This window comes from Falco punctatus (genome assembly GCF_963210335.1).
Source record: "Falco punctatus genome assembly, chromosome: 4".
Lineage (NCBI taxonomy): Eukaryota > Metazoa > Chordata > Aves > Falconiformes > Falconidae > Falco > Falco punctatus.
In genome coordinates this window covers 63,751,147-63,770,583 of record NC_137583.1, presented here as the reverse complement: position 1 = coordinate 63,770,583, position 19,437 = coordinate 63,751,147, and the positions used below count along the sequence as shown (strand labels likewise).

The window sequence follows — 19,437 nt, the reverse complement described above, 5'->3', positions numbered from 1 at the left end:
GAGAAAGTCAGTAAGGACTGCTAACAGCGTCTGGTTCAGGAAATCCTGAAGACAGAAATGGATGGAACCTATCAGAGTATTTATATATATGAATAACATATAGCATCAACACAGCATTATTTATGCTTATTCTGTTCTTTAACACTTCCCTATACATTTTTTCAGATGCTATCAAAGACAGCTACTGGGCTGGATGCACTTTTAGCAACAGCCACTTAATGTTGTGGTTGTGATCTATAACAAATAGTGATATACAGGGCAGGAAAGCATCTTAATTTGATAACAAACAAGTGTGTAACTTGTTGCAGGAAAGGAATTACCATCTCAGATTTGATATAAGGGCAAAAGGCTTTTCAAGCAGAAAGTTCCAAGTTCAGACCCTGAAAGTACTTCATAATGGGGAGAAAAAAAAGCCACACGGAATGTTACCCAGTAACTTATTTGGCCTTTTTTGAAGCTTTAAGGTATGTAAGAGAGGATGTACAGAAAAAAAATATTACTTTATGAAGAACAATGTAATTTCTGAGAATGTATGCATTTTACTTTTGAACTTAAGAAATATCCTGTGGATATAGTTTGCATGTGTATAATTAGGGTACATAACTACCCTGGCAATTGGACTAGAAGTCTAGAAGGTCTAAATGCAAACCTACCTTTCTGCGCCAGTTCTTCTAGAAGTCCGCTCCATTCTTCACGGAACAGATTTGCACCAGTTAAGCTACCATCTCCGCCAATCACACAAAGATTAGTGATTCCTCTTTGAACCAAGTTGTAGGCTGCCTGCAGGCGGCCCTCACGGGTACGAAAAGATTTGCAGCGTGCACTACCAATAACTGTACCTCCCTAGAACAAGGAAGTATAACAGTCTTAATTTATAATCCAGTATTTTAGTGACTTTTTAAAGATGGATTAATGACGAATGGGTATTTTGTAGCATAACCTCCATCTTTAATTTTACAGCAAGTAATAAAAAGCAAAGAATTATCAAACCTATGGGAAATTACGTTCTCAAGAGCAGATAGACACACCAGGGAAAAAACACTGAAAAATGACTGATAAAAGAGTTACTCTTGAAGGAAAATGAAGGAAAATTCAATAAATTATCTAATTGTTACTTATATGTGATGACAATAGTAAAAGTGATACAATACTAATTAGTTAAGTATTTTAATGAATTTGCTTCAAAGTATGACATTTCTTCCCCTAATATCAAGAAACAGAAACAGTAACAGAAAAGATGTATCCCTAAAGCTCAAAATTAGCATTTATTGTCATTCCACAGAATTATGGAAAGAACTGCATCCAAATTTAGTGCCTTATAGATCAGACTAATGCTAAATTTTCTCTTATTAATTATTGAATGTATTAATATGATTTAAAGAACTTTCTCCAAAAATGAAAGTTACTATTTTCAAAAAAGACTGAAGCACCCTGTCACTGAGGATTGCTAGGCATCTTGCTGAAAAGAAGTTATTTACACATCTTCTATGTTTATGTTGTTCAGTCACTCAAGAAAAGTCTGATTTTGATCTTATTTATTGTCACAGTAAAAAGGAAAATTAATCAAGACTGCAAAAATATTTTTTCCTGCAAACAAATCTGCAGATGATTACCTCACTTTTGCACAAACATTTTCTTTAACTTACAATAAATCAGTCAGGCCAATCTAAATTTGAGCTTCAAATCTATAGAGGCTGTACTGACATGATCTGCCCTGTCAATAGGTGTTGCAGTTCTCAAGCCAGTCCTAGGCACTATTTTGCCATTTACATGGCAATACACAACAGCTGCTAGTGGAAGAAACAACAACAAAAAAGAAAGTGGAATAGAATCAGTTCAGCTTTCAGATAAAAAAAGCGTACACAGGGAGATTTCTAAAAATAACAATCAGGACTAAAAAATGTATCTAAACTAGATATTCTCGTATTTTAAAAAGCATAGTTCTAAGTGGAACACAGTCTATGTATTTGAATCAAAATACTACAACTTGTTTTGATTAAACAGAAATAAATCTTGGGCTGAAAAATCTTTTATCAAAACAACTAAGCACATTCTTTAAGACGTACCCTCAGCTTCATTGTTGGTCTGTTGAATTCCTAGCAATCAAGCTCAGAAAGGTGTTGCTCTTATAGTATGTACGCTATATACATGTATAGGATGTCTACATCCTGCTCCTGCCTATGCCCTTGTGTGGCTTGGCCATGACACCTCAATTTTCTCTTAATCATAAATTGCATCTGGATGATGCTTTTAGTCATATGGTTTAGTTTTAGGTAGCCCTGTGAGAAGCAGAGTTGGGCTCCATGATCCTTATGGGTCACTTCCAACTCAAGTTGTTCTATCATTCTGTGATTACAGATTCTATGATAGACGGGGAGGGTTAAAAAACCCAACCAAAAACCTAAATATATGTGGACAAAATAGCTCACAGTACTCCCAAGTATTTGTTTGCTTTTTTTTAAAAAAATATCTTTCTCTCTGCTGTTTTATGTTTATTATATTAGCTCTACAGAAAGCTCCAAAGAAACCCACGCTTCACCTGGAGGTAGTTTTCAGAGAGCTTGGTGCTTGCCAAGTAAGTCCTCTGCGCCAAACATAGCATCTGCTCTGGAAAAGGTAACATTACCATGCTCAGGAAAAGCGTAAGGAGATCCAAATGGCCTCCTTGCAGAATGTTATAATATAAAATACAAAGTCACTGGAATTATCTGAGCTCTGGAGAATTGTACTGTAATTACACCCACTACTATAAGTCTAAATGCACTTACACAGAAAGCCAACACGATTTCGTAAGAAAACACACGCCTTACAAAACACAGTTGTTCCATATTTTGGCCCTGTGATGTCTTTTTTATTAAATATAGGCTTGTCAATATGGTCTTAGGAGGCTGATGACATGTGATGCTGACAGTCTAGAATAAAGGTTTCCAGGATTATTTCTGTGCACCAAATACAAAATCACACAAAGATCTTTAGAAAGAGTCAAACATCCACACTGTAGAAACCAGGCTCTGCTAAAAGTGGTACATACAGGTCACTCAGTCATCACTGAATTTGAATCCATAATTGCAGTGGTTGCCTGGATGTAGAATTTTGCTTCCCTGTTTAAAGAGAGAGGGTTTGGGTGCCACCCCACCCCTTAATACTTACCACTTGTAGGATACTTGAAACACTTTCCCATGAAACTTCTACAATATTATCACCTCCATCAACCATTCCCTGGTAACCCTGAAAGATAAAAAGTATTTCAGAAGTCTGATTTGAAAAATTTTGTAACGTTTCCACTGCAATAATACCCACCTTGTATATTTTAATACAACTTTAAGTAATTAAAAACACTAAATAAAATATTAGTCAATTTACATGCAATAATATTGAAACAGGTTTCACATTAGGGGGAAAAAAAGCCAAATCCTCTTCCTAAAAGCTCAATTCCAAAGACAACCTTAAGAGAAAGTAATACTTTACAAAGATTACACAGATTATAAACTGGAATGGCAATTTATTTCTCCTTTCTTAGGAATAAATATTCAGTTATGTTTTAAAAACTACAAAGATGGAAAAACTTTGAAAAGTATTATAAAATGTGCTTCCTAAAAACACAACCTCAGCTTGAGGTCATGATCTTAGAAAAAAAATCCACCTTTCTAACACTTTGTACACTTTCTCCCAAGGTAGGTAATAAGCAAAGAAAATCAAGTGCAACAACCAAAATCTTTTCATAAATGAAGAAGAAATCAGGTCACACAATCTTTATTCTTCTCTGAAGGCAGTTACACAATAAATAGATGAAAGGAATTTAGTAGAAAAATATAGTTTTAGTGATGCATTTAAGAAATCCTTAATAGCTTAACTCATATGGTCATCAGAAACCAATGCACGTTGTAATATGGAAAGAACTATACTTAGCTGAAAGAAGGAAAACTATCCAGTGAGCAGCTGAAGGGTTTTGTTATGCCTGGCTTTAACAACTCTCTGCATAAATACCAGCAGAAAGATAGTGACAAATACAGGTTCTTTTCCATTAGGCGATATTGTGAACACTGATTTTAAAAAAAGAAAATGCATCAAAGTTCTAACCTGGAAAAACCCAACCAATACAGACACCAGAATAAAACCGGAGTTAACATTCAAGTTATTGACATTTATTTAAATCCAAAAGGGGAAAAAAAACCCAACCCACGCTAGGTTAAAGAAAACAGAAAACCACTGAACAAAATTAAACATGACAATGTTTATGCCTCCATTTTTAGATTATGTGTGCATATGGAAAATCATGCTGAGGAACAATTATTTAACCTTCCTTCTGTATGCAGTTCTTGCAAGACTGTACATCCTTAGTTTTATGGTTCTCAATAATAAATCAAGTGGAACTAGAAATAGAAGGGAGTTTAGTAGACAGCAAAACTGATATCATAAATTGGAGACATTTACTTCAGTGTGATCCAGAATATATGTAGATTTTATCCAGTAAGCCATAACTCGCAAATCAACTAAACAAACTTCAAAAGCCATATATATTATGTAAATACCATATCATACTTGGAGTCCCTCACTAGCATGATAGGATAAAAATATAAAGATAACCAGGACTCAGCAGAAGTACAAGTTACTCAAATTAAGTTTTCTAGGATTCTAGTACAGATTCCAAGGAGAAAGCGTAGAAGTTTCTGCTCAGTGAAACTTGACAAATGAATTTACATATAAGATGATCAAGTAATCCTAAAGAGCTAGATGGAAAATAAGCTGTCTCTAATTTCTGTCATTCAGTAATCCTTTCAATATTTTGTACGCTCTCCAGATAACTTCGATGTATGTCCAATGTATACACATACTCTCTTGCATACTAATGTATACACATGATGGCTCAAAGCTAAGACATTGTTTACAATTTCTCCAAAATTAGAACAAGTTGGAAAAGAAATAATGCTTAATCTACATGACAACTTTAAAAGAAGGAAAAAAATAATCATTCTCAGATAAAGAAACATTCCAGTGGATCCAACTGAGCTTGATGAAGGGTAATAAATTAATAAGTTCACTTATCACAGGTTTGCTGGTTTTATTTCTTTAAAGCAAAGAATCCAGTGTTCCTTATATCACTCAGTAATAGATTGTAAGCTTCTCCTATCTGTGCTCCTTTTGGCAATTACAATAACAGAAAGATTCATACATAGGCAACAAATTCTGAAAGAATATTGTGATGTTGCATCCTAACCCAGTTTGTAACACTGACTTGTAACACTGTAACCTGCACTACAAGGTGACAAAACACAGTTCACATATTTGCTCCAATCATCCACCTTCCATTTTCACTTGAGAGGAAAAATAAAGAAAGTGTGTTCCAAAAAGTAGTATGTACAGTAAATATATAAACCATTATATACATACAGTGAGACTCATGGATGAAAATTCCCCATTCATATTTATTAACAAATCTAAAACACTGGGGAAAGCAAAGGGATGAATTACTACTTGAAATTATCTATAAGATTTTAAATACCTTATAGCTAGGCTAAGGATGAGCTATGACCAACTCCTGCACCATGCATCTTTAAAATCAAATGAACTCATCCATTCTGGTCAGGAGTCCACATCAGTTTTACTTTCCCTGAGTAGACAAGCAAGAACAGGGGCTGTATTAACAATTCCTCCCACTACAGGGTAAGGACAGGGAGCTTTTGGAACAGGCCCGATTCATTTTAACTGTCACATGAGTGTTTCCTAATGCAGTTCTGCTTGCCAAAGTTCTGTACGTAAGCTAGCTCTGTGCACAATATAGCTCGAAATCCCACACTGTTCCTCCATACTATTAAGAGACACAAAAGCCATAGAACTAAAACATCTTTGTAGAAAAGCTATAGGGAGAAAAACATTGATTACTTATAACTGAAGTATTAATAATGACCCATTTATCATTTTAGATATTTAAACACTGATGCTAACTTGGGGACTGGGCAATCCATTTAAAGGTGGAATTTAACTTGAAATGTTTTATCAAATAGTTCAATACTGTTACAATTGTCTGGTTACTGAAAGTTAATGGCAGATGTGAATACAGACCTTAATAAAACAGGGGTGGGAAAATGTCAATTTACATTAAAAAAAATCATATTTAAGATTCTAAAAAAAGCAGTTTAGGTACTCAGATACTAAAACTATGGGGCAAGAATGGAAAAAAGTAAACTGTCAAAAACACAGCAAGCACTACTTGTGAAGATCAACCCCATTTTATGCTTATTTCTTCCTCTACCAAAATCTGAGTATTCGAAGATGTACAATAAGAAATCTCCGTGGGTCATATGTTCACAGGGTACATAAACACTGTAACTCCTGGAGAGTGCCAGACTGCAAACCTTGCTTCTAGTCTTAACTCTGAAAACAGAACCTTTGAAAAAGAACAAGCCATTCTGATATGTTACATGTGAGACATTTGGAGCTTTAACAGTGATTTAATTACTGAGCTTTTTTTAGCTCTTGCTCGACAATGTAAAATACTAGCGTCACTGAGTGCACAAACCACCACATAAAAGACACGAAGTTTTCCTCACAGAAATCCATGACTGCCGTACCATTGCATTTCCAATGCTGGCCTCTTGAGAAAAAGACTCTTAACCAAGATGAAGAATCTAAAAGTTCCATAGCTTAGTAGTATGAGCACGCATCCACTGGGAACTATGTGCTTCAACCCTGGAAAAAGGGCAGGTTATTTGTATAAATATTTAAGACCTCAGTTTCTAAAATGAATTGCCATAAATGAGAGGCATTACTTTTTCTTCTCATTATAAATTAAAAAAAAAAGAAAAAAGAAAAAAACCCCACCTTAAATAATTTCTGATTAGTGAAAAAAAATTAAACTAGCCTCCTAGAGCAGCCTGGCACTTTTACATGTACTTCCATCTCCCAGATTTTACAGTGTGAGTGAAATAAGTCCACAGGTATTCAAACTTTAATTCCGACTGTGGTAGATTTGAGGAATGATGTGATGTTAGTTAATGAGGATGAATAAACACTGTTCATATACTGAAAATAAATACTAAAAGATGTTAACATGAACGAAACATGAAACTAAGGCAACTGTATAGAGTAAGCATTGTTTCCACAAATTAATAGCAAAAATCTCAAATGTGCTGATTTCAATAAGATACACATTTTTTAATTTTACAGCTATAAAATTAGGTTTATATATATACACTATAAATTATACATTATTGTCTGTAAATATATATGAATATGAATAATTTACTAATTATAGTTTTAGATAAAAACTACTGTATAATTTTGTCACATGTTTTTATTTTCCCTGTTTGGGAATCAAAATATGTCTGAATATATTGCTCATGAATTCCAGTATCTATTTCTTTCTTTGGGCTTTGGTAAACCCAACTTAAAAAAGGTTAGAAAATTACTTATATCTAGTTCATTGCCAATTTTTGTTTACTTTTCTTGGTAATCTCTCATCACAAAATAAAGCAAAATGGAGCTAGAAAACAAAAGGGAAATGTTACTGTTTTACTTAGAATACAGGGCTAGTTTTGGCCACAATGTAGAAGACAGATGGTTTTACAGTCTTTTAACAGTGAAAAAAAAGTTCTTATGACAGAGAAAATTGCAGGAGAAAAAAAGCCTACAACTACAGCAAATTAGGCTTGAAAAGGCTGAGACTTTGACTCTGTTTTTGGCTCCAAATAAGAAAACATTCTTCACCTTTCAGATGTTGACACTTCAGGCTTTTTCCTCACTTTTCAGAGCAGCTTCAGTACACATAACCCTTTACCCTGATGTATGTGTGTCTAGTTGAAATGCCTATTCAAAACATAGGCTAAAAATATACTATTGTCATTGCTTAACACACTGAAGTATGTATTTGATAAACTGTAATTTAGAAGGACCGTATTAAAAGTATTAAATATAACAACTTCGAGTATATACAAAAATATATCTCTGTATGCGTCATGCAAAGGCTTATAATAGGGATCATTAGTGACAAATCTTACCCCAGGATTTTTACTTTTCACTACACTTGTCACCTGCATCTGTTTCCTATTTCAAAGTGCTGAAATTAAATAGTTGTTCCATTTCAAAGTTTGCAACAGTTTCACTGAAGTACTTAGATGTATTGTGAAAGAAAACTGACTTCATATGTTAATTGAAACAGCCAGAGAGAAAAAGGCTTAGCATTCAGTACTTCCTGAAACACAGAACTGAATGGACCACTCTAGAAGCAAAGATCTCTTTCAGAGCTATTACCCATACTCACAGTGAAACGTGCATTTTTCTCCTAGACTGCTCTGTTACAATGAAGATAGTATGAAAATATATAATGGAAACTCAAACATTGACCTGATTCTTACAATCAATTTTCATTCAGAAATGTTTGTGACTTCACATTTGCAAGCTCCAGCAATTAACAGAGACACATAATAACATAAAATGGTGCAATTTTGCTAAGTTCAGAAAAACAGAAATATCCAAATTTCTCTGGAAACTTATCACTGAATATACTCTGTGATATAAAACAGTTTTTAAAGGGTGACAAAAGTAAACATACTGTAAGAGGAACTACAGCTATGGTAATTACTAAGTTAAACATAATTAAAAAAAAAAATAAAATCCAAGTTATGGCCTTTAAAGACAGCCAAAGATCCCTCCTTATTTCCACAAGTTATCTGACCCATTTCAGCAAGCCTGCAAAACAGCTGAACACTGAAGGAATTCTAGAGTTTGGCCATGTAATTAGCACACACTAAGTATTCAGAGCTACTTGCTGTAGCACTGTAGTACAAAAGAATTTTGGAGCACAGTGCTCTGCTTATTTGCATTTCAATATACTTCACAACTCTTCAGTAAATGAACTATAGGAATAAGCTGAAAGAAAATGGATAAATAACTACCTTTTAAAGATAAATTGTATATTTTGCATGTGCAAAACTTAAAGCAAAGTTCTTTCCTACAACTGCCATGAATTATAGTACTCTGTATTTTATACTAAACATTAAAATTACATTTTGCTAGGAATATTGCCTCCAAAATTTTACCCCATATCAAATGTATTTATTACAATTTGTAATCACTTCAAACTTCTAAGGAGTTGTACAGGAATTCCAGAGTGAACAGAATGACTTCTTACTAAATATATTTAGTGTATTGTTTAATCTGCAAATTTTATAAAAACTGAATGTCCTTCACGTGGAAGTCTAACTATAACTTAGTCTTCCTGTAAGACATACACATATAGTATTATTTTAGCATTTCCATTAAACTTGTCCCATCATTTTTTCATATCAAGTAATTGTTACAGAAGTTAATCTTCATGCACATGCAGTCTCAAGTTTCAATCACAAAATTCTGATGTCTGGACATGCTACTGATGGCACAGGTTTTTTGGTGGGATCTTTTTGTTTGTTGGCTGGAGTTTTTTCAGTTACTACCTACAAACCAGGGAAGACAGCACCAGCCTGCCAGTGCTCTGGGTCAAAACCAAGTTGTGTAATCTGTGAAATGCGGGTGATGGCACATCCTTAATATGCTAGGAAAATGGACCGAGGAAAAGTTAAAGGGTTAAGAATTAGTAGTTTAACTAGGTTTGGGAAGGTATTTCTACAGTGCTATATTTGGGGCCAAACATCTAACAATACACTAATACACAGGTGACTGCTGGGTGCACAACCACCTGCAGTTCTCCAAGTGTTTTCAAGATTCTGGTGGCACATCAAGAATTGCAGGTAATAAATCTGCATTTCTAAATCAAACAGCTTTAGTGCATACCTCTTGAAAAGTACTTTCCATAGAAATAAAAAATATGTAATAAAATGTTGACACAACGCAAGGGAATGACATCTACAACATTTTCTAATTTATACTATTCACTTTTCATGATGTTTCAACAAAAACTCAAGTATAGTCAGAAGACAAACACAGAACAAATAAACCAAAAACTAACCTCATAAACAAAATACACTTTGGCTTTTACATAGATTCCCATGCGTACTACTGCGCGCACAGCAGCATTCATACCTAGGAAGAAAAAGCAAAATCACATTGTTACAGGTTATCCAGTATTTTTTGTATACTATAAATTTTCAGTCTTTAAATAAAAGGAAACATTAATTCATTCCTAAAGGCTGACAATGATCAGCATCTATTAAAACAGAAATTTGCTTAATGACAGTGCAATCAGCCCATGAACATGAAGAGTGCAGAACTATTTGCTTTGTTGCAATAATTATGTGGATACCAGCATGAGTATCAATCAGAGATTAAATTGCTGCTGATTGTAAAACATCATTGTAAAATAACAGCTACTAAATCAGAAACAGGAAGTAAATTTATTTCACAATAACGATTAGTTTTCTAAATGAAATGCAAAACACTCAGCCAGTTAAAATTCAGCTTCTTCAAAGGAGAAGTTTTATTGTAACATTTTTTTTTCCTGAGTTTTCTGAAGTAACACACGTGTTTATACAGTATTTTGTGGGGAACACTGCCAAAGCTGACATGGACAGGTGCCCACTTAAGGAAGAGAGCAGTAGCAGTAAACTAACACAAGACATGCTGCATAGACTCATTTGACAGAAGAATGCCTAAATGCCACTTTGCTTCCTGGAATTGCGAGTTCAAACTGGAATTCCCTGCTCACAGACATCTGACAAATCATATTACGTATACGTATAAGTAAAATCTTCCATTTAACTCCAGTGGTCAAACACTTAACCTCCTGAGCAATGGTGAAAGTTCCACTAGTCTCCCTATGTGATCAAATGAATTTGTTATAACCCATCCCCTTCAGATACTCTATTACCCTAATCATTATTCAGGAAGTTCCCAAAAGTAATAAACTAATTGCTTCCATACCACTTAAAGAGACTCAAGAGATTATGCGAAGCATGAGAACATAAGTAGTTAGGCTACATTGAAAGAAATAGTCTCAGCACATCAGATGAAAAGCAATGCCAGAAATGTGATGAACCAAAACATTGGGCCCCAGTTCTCCAATTCTGTTGCACTTAGTATCACAACAGTAAAGTAGGTCACCTCCATGTTTGACATAGGTGTTAAGTGTTCACCTATGTGGAGATACAAAAAGTTGTTAACTAGAATATATAAACCCACAACACAGTAAGTCATAAAGATCTATTCCTACAAAATCTATCATTACTGGGAAAAAACCAAACCCTGGGCTATAATAGAAAGGCTTACCTGTCTAAATAAAGAATGAGTCTGAGGTTCTCTCAAAAATTTATTACTTAGGAACATAACAGAAAGTCCCTGAAGTTGCCCAATGAAAAACAAAAAAAACTGTTTGCCAAAATCAAAAGTTGCTATGCTGTCTGTATAGATGTCACTTAGTCTTAAGATTAAAATAATGAGTAACAGTGTTTTCACATCAATTCTGTATTAGGAAATAACAGCAAGAATTCTCTCAACCAGAGTCAGCCTTGTGGCAGACCTGGAAAAAGTTCTCAAATGCCAAGACAGCTAAAAGCACAGCTTTAGACGATGAACTGGATGATGCCAAAGAAAAGCAGAGAATCTGACGTGACAGGCTGTACTGAAAAGAAAGCTAGCATGCAGAGTTGCAGATTAAAACAGATCTACAGATCTACAGAAAACAGAGCAAAGTTATCTCCTCAGTGAAGGAGTTTCACAACAAAATGAACACTCTCACACCCACACGATGTCCCCTAGAAAGCAGGGACAAAGACCTCTATTTAAGTTTTTAAAACTGACAGTTCTTCACAGCACTGCCATTTTCCTCAAACAGGGAAGCACAAGCTACTCCTTTCATCAAAGTCCACAGCTTGTTTCTATTAACGCACAACATTTGTGGGAGGGTTTTTTTGTTGTCGTCGGAGTTTTTTGGTAGTTTCGGGTTTTTTCCTTTTTTTTGGGGGGGGGTGGGGGGGTGGGGTGTTGTAGCTTTTTGTTTGTGTAGAGGTTTTTTTAGAGGTAAGAAAAATTTTTTATGTTCTCCATTTGGCTGCAGGGTTCTAGAATAACGGCTAAAAGGTTTGTTTTCTGAATGGAAAAAGTTCATTCTCACAGTATGAGGACTACTCGGGACTCTTAAAAGGACAACTGCCCTTTTAAGAACCCTCTGTTCTTGAGGTTCAGCTTTGTCACCTCTCCCATTTGGCACCTGAGAAGAAACACTAAGACTGTTTCAGATATCTATGTCCAGTTATAGACTCTGGTGTCTCATTCAGCAGTAGCCTCTGTATTGCAAGTATCCAGTTAGAATAAAGAAAAAGCATCTGTGGTCCAAACAGGCTAAAGCAGAATACTTTTGTTGGGTGGGGGGGTGGGGTGGGTTGGGGTGGGAAATAATTAACAAAATAGGAAAACATTAAACAAACATTCATGTGTCTACCGAAGTTACATACTTCTCTTATCTGTTTCTTGCTCACATTACCGCTTTATTGGTCATGTATCCTCCCTTTTACCTTTAGCATGCGCCTCTCAAGTGCATTTGAAAAGGTAGTTGCTCTGTTCTCACCACAAATTCTCTAGATCCTCCATACCTTTGTTATGTATAAATTAGCCTACAAATATTGACTCAGCCTAGTGTTCATACTTCTTCTAAAAACAGAGTAAAACATAAGCATTTAATTCTCAAAATGACAATTCCATTCTTTCCACGTGAATATATTTGTAATATAGCCACACACTTTCTTCATGAATATTTTCCAGTTTCCATGAAAAACTGGTAGAATCCATAATTTCCCTGCTGCAAAAAAGGGCAAAAGCCCAGGAAAAAAAACCATAAATTACAGACAGAAACATCTTCTCAGTACCACCACCACCGTAACTTTACAAGTTTATGCAATATGTATCTTAATATTAGTTGACAACGTGTATCTTATCTCCTTACAGAAAAAAAAGGTCTTGCGTGTCTACTGGCAAGCTCCTAAAGAAGTGGCTTACATTTCAGAAAGGAAGGGGACTGAAGGACGTTATAATTTGATAACTACTAAATACATTAAGTCATTGAAGCTTTAGACTTCTACATGTTGGCTATCTAAATCAGAATACAGTGCTTGCAGTGATTCAATTAGGTAAATACAGAGAATTTAATTAAGTCTCCACAGAACTTGTCTAACAAAATGTCGCAGTATTTGATTATTTGTGGAGTCTTACAACAGTATTTGTGAATTACCATAGTAACTATGAAATGTAATCATATGCTTATTACTGAAAAAAAAGAGATTTACCGGGTTAACCATGGACTTAGTCCCAAATAATAACCATAGCCTGATAAACATATAGGATTACAATAGCTGCTTCAAAAGAAAGTCACAAGTAAAACCAGTATTTTTATATAACATAAGAATTAGTTAAAACCTTTCTGAATTACCACTTGCATTAAAGCCTTCAACAGAGGAAATGATTTATTTTGTTCTTTTGGACTCAGCAAATATTAAGTAAACTGTAACTACTTGCACAGTTTTCCATAATGTCTGAATTAATTTAAGAGTTGATAATTTACTGTCTTTCTTGATATTATCTATTCAATTGTCTTTGAAAGCAACAGCTTTCATAGCGGGGTTATAAACAGTACCACAGAAATCTTTGAATTATTTTAAAAGCACTCCCTTCCCCCAGAAGGGTATTCCTTTCCTGTGACTACATCTTGTTCCACATCCAATAGGCACCACTACACTATTTTCTGTTTAAGCCAAGTTTTCCTCACTTTAATCAGCTACACAGGCCTTTAAATAAATAATGGTAATACTAACCATATAAAAGAAAAATCAGAACTATGTATCTTGGACAAGCATCAAGAAACACTTAAGTACCACCAATTTTAAAGATAAACGTTGGTTTTAATGCATACTTAATGACTTAACACATATGTTTAAGTGCTACCCTGAATAAAGATCCACACTTAAAAGGCTATATGGCAGAACACACAAACTAAAGAAAATGTACAAATATTACCAAAACAGAAAGACTTTATGCAAGCATGTAAATGGATGTATCAGTAATTATGTAAAAAGCCTATAATCATCAAAGGGAAAGAGTCAAATACAAGAACTGAAGAAATCATTAAGAAAACAATTTGGGTTTGTTCCATTTACTTTTAATTACATAACAGATTTTGTTGCATATTATCACAGTAATAATTCTAGATACCTGACAAAAACACTGTACAATTTTTCCTAGTAACACCATATTAGATCAGAGCATTCTAGTGCACAAAAAAATACAATAGCAAAACAACTAGATGACATACAAGTCTCCTTCAAAATTAAAAAAAAAATAATAAAATCTTAAGAGACTAGTTTCAAACATAGAATCCACTAGTTACGGAAGCAGTTCCTGCAAGACAGTAAGTATACTGAAATAGTTAAACACATCTGTTAAGTATATTCCTTAGTTTACATTAAATTGTATTTATAGTATCATATACATGGACACATATATACATATTCTATACACATATTTATACACGCACAATTATTTGCTGGAAAAGGTGCGTTTTTAGGGGTAGGACTCAAAAATCCCTTGTGACTATCTTCCCATTACTTAAATGTTAACAAACTGTAATTTTGATGACATAAAAAGAGTATGTGCTGTTATGGGGGGGGGGGGGGGGGGGGGTGTTCACTTTTTTTTGTTTGTATGTTTTTATATTTTATTTGTTCAGTGGCAAAATTTCTTTTTCCATGATACGCTACCAGGACAAGTTCAATATATCTGCACTTGTCTTGTGATGTCCCTCTGAAGCCTGTAACACCTCAAAAGTAGACATAGGTAGATCTTTGCCTCCAGTCATGCTTGTGGCATTCCAAAACTCTGGAATCCAAGAGGCCACAGAGTTCTTTTCAGCTGTTTTAAGCTCAGTAGGTGCTGAAGGAGTGGAGGGGTTTTTTTTAGTTGAGTGGTGAGATTTCTTCTTCCAGTTTAAGTTACCAGGACAAGAGCAGTACATCTACACTGCTATATTAAATATACCTTGAAATGTTGGGAAGTCTGTAGTGCTTCAGACGTAGAGATATGTAGTAGATCTTTACTTCAGCAGTCACAGTCTATGATATTCCAGACCATTACCATGCAATCCGTAAGTCCCTTACTTAATGCTGTCTTCCACAACACTAAATCTTTCAAGTTTATCTCAGCTAACATGGTCACATTCAAAGGCAATAATCTTGAGCCAGTGAACCAGAACCCGACAGCAGCTCAAAGTAGCCACTAACACATCATTCCCCAGTAGCACACAATTGTCTTCTGTCAGAAGCTTTCAGATGACACTGTTCCTGCTGCTAAGCCATACCTATCACGGTCCCACACAATCAGCAGTCTGATTGGAGGTTGTAGGAACTAAGAGACCTACAGCAGTCAAAATTGTCTGTGGCAGCCACTGGAAATCCACATAAAATACAACCAGTGTACTTCATGACCTGAAGGAGACCATGGCCAGACAATCCCACAAAGTGAAGATAGAAGTGTGACTTAAAACCCATTTATTATCCCACCTTTTTGAGCTGCAACCACTACAATTTAGAAATAGTCCAGAAACTGACCCAATACATAAATCTTGGGAATCAATTGCCAAAACAAAACTTCCTTTGCCCCTCAATCACTTGTTATTATGGTGGAAAGTACTTGTTTTAATTCACAGTTTAACAGCTGGCTACCTGAAATGATTAAATGCCAAGTTTACAGTGTACAAAAATATTTTTCCCCGTGAAATAAATCCCTGATAAATTCTTTAACACCACCAAAGAACATACCTATGTTTAAAACATGGTGAGCAAATCATAATAGTTCCAGTATGACATATATACATTCTAATATTCCACAGGTAGTAAAAAGGAAAACCAAAAAACCTTGCAAAGAAATACCACAAATGTAGGGAAGTAATTTAAAACTTAACATGTCTTACAAATAGAAAGGCTTGTGTAATTTACATAATGCTACTTATAGATTATTAAGGTGTACAATAACAGTAAAGGCAGTAACTTCTATTTTAAGATAATTTGAAGTATATTTTATTCTAGGCTAAGATTTACAGCCCAGTCTAAATCAAGGCACCTATTGATATGAAGATGATGTGTTTACTACAACATTAACGGGTGCTCCTTCCACTCAACTCTCTTGTGTTTCGTTTGCATTACAGATATTCTGAAGAGTTTTAGTGTCTAACAAATTAAAACAAACACACAAACAAACCCCAAAACAGGAGAGTGGAACTTTTTTTTTTATACTAGTACTTTTTTTGTCTACTTCAGAGTTAGTTTTTCCTCACCTACAGATTACTTGAACATACATTTTCAAATAGCTCTGCAGCAATAGCTGCATATTTCCCTCTACTTATACTTCACCTCTCTCACACATTTGCCCTACAGAGGGCAAACGACCTTGACAGAGCATGACTCATTCTGGCCCTTGTCTAACTCCTAACTTAGCATGCCAACAGGTTTGAGGTTGCATATTTTACACAGCTATACTGTGACCAATATAGTAAGGGTTATGAACCTCAACTGTGTTGTGGGATTGAGTTGAAACAATCAAGTTCTAAAGCCTTTTGGTTTGGGGTTTATTTTTTTCCCCTTATTCTTCTAAGTTAGGGCAATAAAGCTGCCTACAGAACAACTTGGAAGTCATTCAATTCACTTTGGTCTTTGTGACGACCTCACCCCTCAGACAGCAACTTTCACAGGCTGTTACTGTTTATCCGTCCAGAAAAATATGCTTCAGTGGCAACCTGCCAGATAATAAAGCCTAGATGTTACCCATGGATTCTGCAAGTCCTTTAAATGCTTTAATTCACATAGTGGCAAGTGCAGATTAATACTTTACAAAAAGAGATACATCTGCTGCTGCATTATATAATCTCCAGCCACGCGGAAGCAAGTAGCAGGGCTCAGCCTCTTGCTGAACTCGCTCCTGCTGCTTGAGGCAATGCCCTGTCACACTTTAAAGCTAAAATGGCGATTTGGCGACCAGACCACTAAGACAGAGATGCCTTCACTCGCCGTCCTTCCTAGAATCACTTAGCGGTGGAATTGACGGCACTGAGTGCAAACTGTTGATGAAACTTAAACAAGTGCAACCCCACTAAGGGGCAACAGAAAAGCCATTAAGGACATCGATTTGCGTTTTCTCCGAAATGGCAAACATTTCCCTCTCCGATTGGTACCAAATCCCTTCCTTCCACGCCTGATTAGAGTTTCAGATAATCCCAGGTAAACCCGGGGGCTCCCCGTTATTCCTGCGGGCAGAGGGAGGGAAGATGCTTCTCCCAGCCCAGATGACGCAAAGAGGCGGAATCTGCAGCGACTCGCAGCGGATCACGTACACACCGGCGGCGGGGAGGGAGCGCGGAGACGCTGGTCCATGTAGGCTACCACCTCATGGACGCGCCGGGAAGGCGAGGGGAGGAGCGGCGCTGCCGGCGCCCGCTCCCGCCCCGGGGAAGCGGACAGCACGGTGCGGGTGCGGGCTCGTCCCTCCGCGCCCCCGCGTAACAAGGTAGGGAAAGTGGTCATTAAACTGCCCAGCCCGCGCAAAAAGGAGAGGCTTCCCCGCACCACCCCCACCCCACCCCCATCCTCTTCACAAATGCGAGTAAGTGCCGTTTCTTTAAGTGAAAGTACTTTCTAGACACTGCCGGCAAAAAAAAAAAAATTAAAAAAAAAAAAAAATCGCAATTTAAGGGGAAGGAGCTAAAAGCAATCACCACTAAACAACCCTCCTGGCAAAAGTTCTCTCAAGTAGCACAGAGCGTTGCACATCTTAATTAACTGAAATTTCAAACTCTTAATATATATAATCTATACGGTAGGAAATGGGAAGCGAAAGCGTAGGAAAATATGAGTTGATGACTAAGTGCACTGCGATCAAGCCTCTCTTCTTTCCCTTCCCTCTTAATGTCTGTAAGTCTTTTGTTCACCCTGTCCTGTAGCTACGACTCCCTCCACACTTTAGAGACTTAAGGAGGTGAAACACGTTTCCAGCACACTCCTACGGGGCTCTAGAGAGTAAACTACCAGCTGAGCGTTCGAAATCATGGCTAGGAACACGAAAGTGCTCCCGGTGCCAAAATGAAGTGAAAAGCAGATGAGGCGAGGGCTGGCAGAGCCCCAGCAGCGCAGCCAGCCTCCCACCCGCCGTGCGAGGCAGCACGACCTCCTCCCCCGCTCACATCAGCCATCCGCGCTCCCTCCTGGCTCTCCTCTCCCCACCATCTCCCGAGGGGTGAGGACATGGTGGTGGTGAAAGTTACTGGAGCGTTTCTACCCTCTTCCCGGCCCAGGCAGGCTCAGAGGAAACGTGATGAGAAAGGGAAGGAGGAAGCATGAAGATACGCTTGCAGCTCAGGCGCCCAGGCCGCGTAAAAATTATTTATTTTCCAAATCATCTCAGTAAGCGAGACAGCTCGAAGGCCAGCGCGCAAAGAGGAACCCCAGAACCCCCACAATCTCGTGTGCCCCGCTCCCAGACCCCGCGCTCTCCCCACCGCCGCCCATGTGCCCCTGCCGGCGCGGCTTCCCGCCACCGCCCCACGGGCGGCCCGTGCTCCCACCCTGCCCGCGGGGCTGCGGCACCCACCGGCTCCTGCCCAGCCTCCCGCATGGGCGCCCGGCCTGCCTGGGAGGCCCTCCGCGCTCCTGCCTCCCTCATACCGTCCCCCGGAGGCTGCTCACCCTCCCTCTCCGCTGCCCCCATTCCCCACCGCGCCCGCAGTTCCCCGCCCCACATTCTGCCTCTCCTTCCCGCTCGGCTCCTTCCCCTCGTCCTCCCTCCGCTCCCGGTGTGAACGGGGTGAGCAGCTACCTTGGGCATCGCCGCCGCTGGTCAGCACCCCGATGGCCTTCCCGGTGCCCGAGAGGTTCTCGAAGAACTTCGGCTGGTGATCCATGGCGCTACGGGGGCGGCACCGGCGAACGAGACGGAGCGAGGTCGCTGAGGGGAGCCCCTAGCCGCGGGGGTCTGCCCTGCTATCCGGGGCGCACACTCCGCTGGATGAAGTATGTGGCTCTGCGAAAAAAAAGAACCCGAGAAAAAAACGGTGTAGGTGTGTATCTACAGACAGGTAGATTGCTATAGAAAAAAATGAGGGGAGGGGGCGGCTGTGTGAAAAAGTCCGGGAGGAAAACAAAAAAGTGAGGGGAGAGCGGAGAGATGCAGCTCTCACATCGCAGCCACCCGCCTCTTCCCCCGCCGTGCCCGAGGCCGCTTCCTCTCCCCGCGCCCGCTGACAGCCCTGCGCGGTGCGGCCCGGCCCCGCCCTCCTACGCCCCTTCAGGCGGACGGGCGGCCCGGGGAGCCAATGAGAGAGCGAGCTGCCGCGGGAGCGGCGGGCGGTGTGGTTGCGCTGGGGGTGAGCTGGCAGGTGGGGGCCGGCGGGAGCAGGCGGGCGGCGGGGGCGGGGCCCCAGGTGGGGGTGGGAGGCCCCGCCGCGCCCTTCCCCCGGCGGCGCCTGAGGTGGGG

The 19,437-nt window shown here is 38.4% G+C and overlaps 1 protein-coding gene across 3 annotated transcripts in view; it reads right to left on the bottom strand.

Annotated features, from left to right (window-relative positions):
- The window catches only part of PFKP (phosphofructokinase, platelet), a 46,759-nt gene extending 27,595 nt beyond the window's left edge, over nucleotides 1-19,164 (bottom strand). For 2 of the 3 annotated variants that reach the window (XM_080385112.1, XM_080385111.1), the window contains exons 1-4: nucleotides 18,781-19,164; nucleotides 9,944-10,017; nucleotides 3,151-3,228; nucleotides 654-843 (exon numbers count right to left, since the gene is read on the bottom strand). In XM_080385112.1, the coding sequence (XP_080241238.1) occupies nucleotides 654-843; nucleotides 3,151-3,228; nucleotides 9,944-10,017; nucleotides 18,781-18,865 (427 nt within the window). In that variant the 5' untranslated portion in view covers nucleotides 18,866-19,164. The remainder of the gene's footprint in view (nucleotides 1-653; nucleotides 844-3,150; nucleotides 3,229-9,943; nucleotides 10,018-18,780) is intronic. The other variant, XM_080385110.1, reaches the window with a different exon arrangement.
- Between the last annotated feature and the right edge of the window lie 273 nt (nucleotides 19,165-19,437).